This window comes from Calidris pugnax, unplaced genomic scaffold (assembly GCF_001431845.1).
Source record: "Calidris pugnax isolate Ruff unplaced genomic scaffold, ASM143184v1 scaffold107, whole genome shotgun sequence".
Taxonomy (NCBI): domain Eukaryota; kingdom Metazoa; phylum Chordata; class Aves; order Charadriiformes; family Scolopacidae; genus Calidris; species Calidris pugnax.
In genome coordinates this window covers 2,471,878-2,478,029 of record NW_015090901.1, presented here as the reverse complement: position 1 = coordinate 2,478,029, position 6,152 = coordinate 2,471,878, and the positions used below count along the sequence as shown (strand labels likewise).

The window sequence follows — 6,152 nt, the reverse complement described above, 5'->3', positions numbered from 1 at the left end:
CCCAATGCCCCCCCCCACCATGGCCACCATCCCCCACCTACACATGCCACCCTGTGCCACCCCACCACCATTGGGTACCCCAATGTCCCCCCACACCGTGGCCACCATCCACCACCTACACATACCACCCTGTGCCACCTCACCACCATTAGATACCCCAATGTCACCCCACCACCATGGCCACAATCATCCCCCACCTACATATGCCACCCTGTGCCACCCCACCACCATCAGGTACCCCAATGTCACCCCACACCGTGGCCACCATCCCCCACCTACACATGCCACCCTGTGCCACCCCATGCCACCCCACCATCGTGGCCACCATCCCCCACCTACACATGCCACCCTGTGCCACCCTGTGCCACCCCACCACCATTGGGTACCCCAATGTCACCCCACACCATGGCCACCATCATCCCCCACCTACACATGCCACCTTGTGCCACCCCATGCCACCCCACCACTGTTGGGTGCCCCAATGTCACCCCACCACCAAGGCCACCATCCCCCACCTACACATGCCACCTTCTGCCACCCCATGCCACCCCACCACCGTTGGGTACCCCAATGTCACCACACCACCGTGGCCACCATCATCCCCCACCTCCACATGCCATCTTGTGCCACCCCACCACCATTGGGTACCCCAATGCCCCCCCCCCACCGTGGCCACCATCATCCCCCCCCTCCACATGCCATCTTGTGCCACCCCACCACCATTGGGTACCCCAATGCCCCCCCCCCACCGTGGCCACCATCATCCCCCCCCTCCACATGCCATCTTGTGCCACCCCACCACCATTGGGTACCCCAATGCCCCCCCCCCACCGTGGCCACCATCATCCCCCCCCTCCACATGCCATCTTGTGCCACCCCACCACCATTGGGTACCCCAATGCCCCCCCCCCACCGTGGCCACCATCATCCCCCCCCTCCACATGCCATCTTGTGCCACCCCACCACCATTGGGTACCCCAATGCCCCCCCCCCACCGTGGCCACCATCATCCCCCCCCTCCACATGCCATCTTGTGCCACCCCACCACCATTGGGTACCCCAATGCCCCCCCCCCACCGTGGCCACCATCATCCCCCCCCTCCACATGCCATCTTGTGCCACCCCACCACCATTGGGTACCCCAATGCCCCCCCCCCACCGTGGCCACCATCATCCCCCCCCTCCACATGCCATCTTGTGCCACCCCACCACCATCAGGTACCCCAATGTCACCCCACCACCATGGCCACAATCATCCCCCACCTACATATGCCACCCTGTGCCACCCCACCACCATCAGGTACCCCAATGTCACCCCACACCGTGGCCACCATCCCCCACCTACACATGCCACCCTGTGCCACCCCATGCCACCCCACCATCGTGGCCACCATCCCCCACCTACACATGCCACCCTGTGCCACCCTGTGCCACCCCACCACCATTGGGTACCCCAATATCACCCCACACCATGGCCCCCATCCCCCACCTACACATGCCACCCCCTGGCATCCCACCACCTGCATGTACCACCCCGTGGTCACCATGTGCCACCCCACACCCCCATGTCACCCCACACCATGCCATCCCCCCATGCCACCCCATGCCACCCCCACCCCAACAGCCACCCCACCACCCAGGTAGTCATCACCCCCATGTCACTGCTGACACCCCCACTGGCATGTGACCCACAGGTACCTCCAAACCCCCCACGGGTGCCCCCCACCCTTGTGCCCACACCCCCCATGCCCCCCGTGCCCACCTGGCTGTAGGGCTGCATGGCGGTGCCCCCCAGGAAGGTGCCCACCTCCTCCTTCACCAGGCTCTCCTGGCCCTGGGGGTCCTCCAGCCTCACCACCTTCACCCCGGGGGCCACCGGCTCCGCCGGCAGGGGCCCCCCCGACCCCAGGACGAATGCCAGGGTGGGGGGCACGGGCAGGCTGGCGCGGGTGGCCAGCACCCATCGGGTGACCAGGGGGTCCTCCAGCCGGCGGGCGAGCGGCACCGAGCCCCCCGTGGGGCAGTCGAGGTCACGGGCCAGCTCGCCCACCCAGCCGCCCTCGGTGCCACCCGCCACGAAGGTGCCCGTCACGTAGTTGGCCCGGCGGGGGGGCACGAAGGTCTCCAGGGTGCTGTGACCCCCCGCCTGGAAGGAGACCCCCCGGGAGAGCAGCAGGGACCAGGCGCCCGGGGAGGTCTCCGAGGGCACCCGCTTGGCCCAGGAGGGTGACAGGCACAGCACCATGGCACCTGCGGGGGGGCAAAGGCCCATGAGACCCCCACCCGGGGGGGGCAAAAGGGGTGCCCACCCAGGTGGAATGATGCTGTGGCTGCCCCAGCACCTTGGGCTGCCGGTACTGGTGTGTACTGGGAGTTAATGGGGCTGTGGATGTAGGGCATGGGGAGGGGGGGGACACTGGTGCCACCCTTGCCCCCTGCCTCAGTTTCCCTCCCATCACGCAGACACGGGGGGTGTGTGTTTGGGGGGGGGGAACATTTTGGCCTGGTGGGACGTGGGGAGCACCCGCTGTGGGTTCACGGGTGTCTTATATAGGGTTGGGAGGGGGATGAGGGGACTGTACCCACCTGGGCAGCGGGTGCCACCCTCCAGCAGGACGGGCAGGAAGGCGGTGGGAGAGCCCAGGATGCAGACGGTCATGTCCAGCGGGCCAAATCCTGCCAGCAAGGCAAGGGGACCCCAGTGCCACCCTCCTCCCTGCCACCCCCGTGTCCCCAGCCTGGCACCGTGCCCCCATCGCTATCCTCATCCCTGCCATGTCTCCAGCCTGGCACCGTGCCCTCATTGCCATCCCTGTCCCTCCATCCCCGTGTCCCCAGCCTGGCACCAAGCCCCCATCCCTATTCTTGTCCCTGTCACCCCATGTCCCCAGCCTGGCACCAAGCCCCCTTTGCCATCCCTGTTGCTGCCACCCCATGTCCCCATCCTGGCACCGTGCCCCCATCCCCATTCTTGTCCCTGCCACCCCCATGTCCCCAGCCTGGCACCGTGCCCCCATCGCTATCCTCATCCCTGCCATGTCTCCAGCCTGGCACCGTGCCCTCATTGCCATCCCTGTCCTTCCATCCCTGTGTCCCCAACCTGGCACCAAGCCCCCATCACCATCCCTGTCCCTGCCACCCCATGTCCCCAGCCTGGCACCAAGCCCCCTTTGCCATCCCTGTTGCTGCCACCCTCATGTCCCCATCCTGGCACCATGCCCCCATCCCTATTCTTGTCTCTGCCACCCCCATGTCCCCAGCCTGGCATCGTGCCCTCATTTCCATCCCTGTCTCTGCCACCCCCATGTCCCCAGTCTGGCACCAAGCCCCCGTTGCCATCCCTGTCCCTCCACCCCCGTGCCCCCATCCTGGCACTGTGCCCCCATCCTCACCCTTGTCCCTGCCACCCCCGTATTCCCAACCTGGCACCAAGCCCCCAGTGCCACCCTTGTCCCTGCCACCCCTCTGCCCCCGTCACCATCCCAGTCCCAGCCCTCTGACCCCCATGCCCACCCCAGCTTCCCCTGTGCCCCCCTCTACCCGTGCGGGGCTCTGCGGAGCGGTCCAGTGTGGGGGGCAGCCCCTCCTGGCACAGGGCCCTCTGGAGCAGCTCGTAGGCGTGGGTGGCAGAGTCGGGGTCCCCGCTGTCCTCGGGCACCTCGCCATCAGGGACCTCGTCCTCCAGCCAGCCCGGGCACAGCGCCTCCGGGCCTGCCCACTCCTGCTCCTTGGGGCCGGGCGCCTGCTCCCCGCTCATCTGGTCCACTGAGAGCTATAGGGGGCAGAGATGGGGCTGGCATGGGGCTGGCATGGGGCTAAAGGACTGGTACGGGGCTGGCAAGGGGCTGGCATGGATCTGGCATGGGGCTAAGGGACTGGTATAGACTGGCATAGGGCTCACATGGGGCTAAGGGGCTGGTATGGGGCTGGCATGGGGCTGGCATGCGGCTAAAGGACTGGTACGGGGCTGGCAAGGGGCTGGCATGGATCTGGCATGGGGCTAAGGGACTGGTATAGACTGGCATAGGGCTCACATGGGGCTAAGGAGCTGGTATGGGGCTGGCATGGAGCTGGCATGGGGCTAAAGGACTGGTATGGGGCTGGCAAGGGGCTGGCATGGGGCTAAGGGACTGGTATGGGGCTGGCATGGGACTGGCATGGGAATAAGGGGCTTAGCACAGGGCTGGCATGTGGCTAAGGGGCTGGCATGGAGCTGGCATGAGGCTGGCATGGGGCTAAGGGGCTGGCAAGGGGCTGGCATGGGGCTAAGGGGCTGGCATGGATCTGGCATGGGGCTGGCACAGAGCTGGCATGGGGCTAAGGGGCTGGTATAGGACTAGCATGGGGCTCACATGGGGCTAAGGGGCTGGTATGGGGCTGGCAAGGGACTGGCATGGGGCTAAGGGACTGGTATGGGGCTGGCAAGAGGCTGGCATGGGGCTAATGCTTTGGCATGGAACTGGCATGTGGCTGGCAAAGGACTAGGGGATTTTATGGGGCTGGCATGGGGCTAAGGGGCTGTTATGGGATTGAGAGACTGGTATGGGGCTGGCACGGGGCTGGCATGCGGCTGGCATGGGGCTAATGGGCTGGCATGGGGCTGGCATGTGGCTACCATGGGGCTAAGGGACTAGTATGGGAATGGCACGTGGCTGGCATGGGGCTAATGGGCTGGCATGGGGCTAAGAGGCTGGCATGGGGCTGGCATGGGGCTAAGGGGCTGGTATGGGGCTGGCATGGGGCTGGCATGCGGCTAAAGGACTGGTACGGGGCTGGCAAGGGGCTGGCATGGATCTGGCATGGGGCTAAGGGACTGGTATAGACTGGCATAGGGCTCACATGGGGCTAAGGAGCTGGTATGGGGCTGGCATGGAGCTGGCATGGGGCTAAAGGACTGGTATGGGGCTGGCAAGGGGCTGGCATGGGGCTAAGGGACTGGTATGGGGCTGGCATGGGACTGGCATGGGAATAAGGGGCTTAGCACAGGGCTGGCATGTGGCTAAGGGGCTGGCATGGAGCTGGCATGAGGCTGGCATGGGGCTAAGGGGCTGGCAAGGGGCTGGCATGGGGCTAAGGGGCTGGCATGGATCTGGCATGGGGCTGGCACAGAGCTGGCATGGGGCTAAGGGGCTGGTATAGGACTAGCATGGGGCTCACATGGGGCTAAGGGGCTGGTATGGGGCTGGCAAGGGACTGGCATGGGGCTAAGGGACTGGTATGGGGCTGGCAAGAGGCTGGCATGGGGCTAATGCTTTGGCATGGAACTGGCATGTGGCTGGCAAAGGACTAGGGGATTTTATGGGGCTGGCATGGGGCTAAGGGGCTGTTATGGGATTGAGAGACTGGTATGGGGCTGGCACGGGGCTGGCATGCGGCTGGCATGGGGCTAATGGGCTGGCATGGGGCTGGCATGTGGCTACCATGGGGCTAAGGGACTAGTATGGGAATGGCACGTGGCTGGCATGGGGCTAATGGGCTGGCATGGGGCTAAGAGGCTGGCATGGGGCTGGCATGGGGCTAAGGGGCTGGTATGGGGCTGGCATGGGGCTAAAGGGCTGGTATAGGACTGGCATGGGGCTGGCATGGGGCTAAGGGGCTGGTGTGGGGCTGTCATTGGGGCTAAGGGGCTAGCACAGGGCTGGCATGGGGCTCAGGGGACTGGGATTGGGGCTGGTATAGGACTGGCATGGGGCTGGCATGGGGCTAAGGGACTGGTATGGGGCTGGCATGGGGTTAAAGGCCTGGCACAGGGCTGGCATGGGGCTATGGGGCTGGCATGACTCTGCCATGGGGCTAAGAGGCTGGCATGGATCTGGCATGGGGCTAAGGGGCTGGTATGGGGCTGGCAAGGGGCTGGCACGGGGCTAAGGGGGTGGTATGGGGCTGGCAAGAGGCTGGCATGGGGCTAATGCTTTGGCATGGAACTGGCATGTGGCTGGCAAAGGACTAGGGGATTTTATGGGGCTGGCATGGGGCTAAGGGGCTGGCAAGGGGCTGGCATGGGGCTAAGGGGCTGGCAAGGGGCTGGCATGGGGCTAAGGGGCTGGCAAGGGGCTGGCATGGGGCTAAGGGGCTGGCAAGGGGCTGGCATGGGGCTAAGGGGCTGGCATGGGTCTGGCATGGGGCTGGCACAGAGCTGGCATGGGGCTAAG

At 65.6% G+C, this 6,152-nt stretch overlaps 1 protein-coding gene across 1 annotated transcript in view; it reads right to left on the bottom strand.

Annotated features, from left to right (window-relative positions):
* LOC106891918 (carnosine synthase 1-like) overlaps positions 1–3,996 on the bottom strand; it is a 28,177-nt gene extending 24,181 nt beyond the window's left edge. Inside the window, exons 1-4 of the mRNA XM_014948748.1 lie at positions 3,964–3,996; positions 3,541–3,772; positions 2,587–2,676; positions 1,763–2,250 (exon numbers count right to left, since the gene is read on the bottom strand). Coding sequence (XP_014804234.1) covers positions 1,763–2,250; positions 2,587–2,676; positions 3,541–3,772; positions 3,964–3,996 — 843 coding nt within the window. The remainder of the gene's footprint in view (positions 1–1,762; positions 2,251–2,586; positions 2,677–3,540; positions 3,773–3,963) is intronic.
* Positions 3,997–6,152: the final 2,156 nt, after the last annotated feature.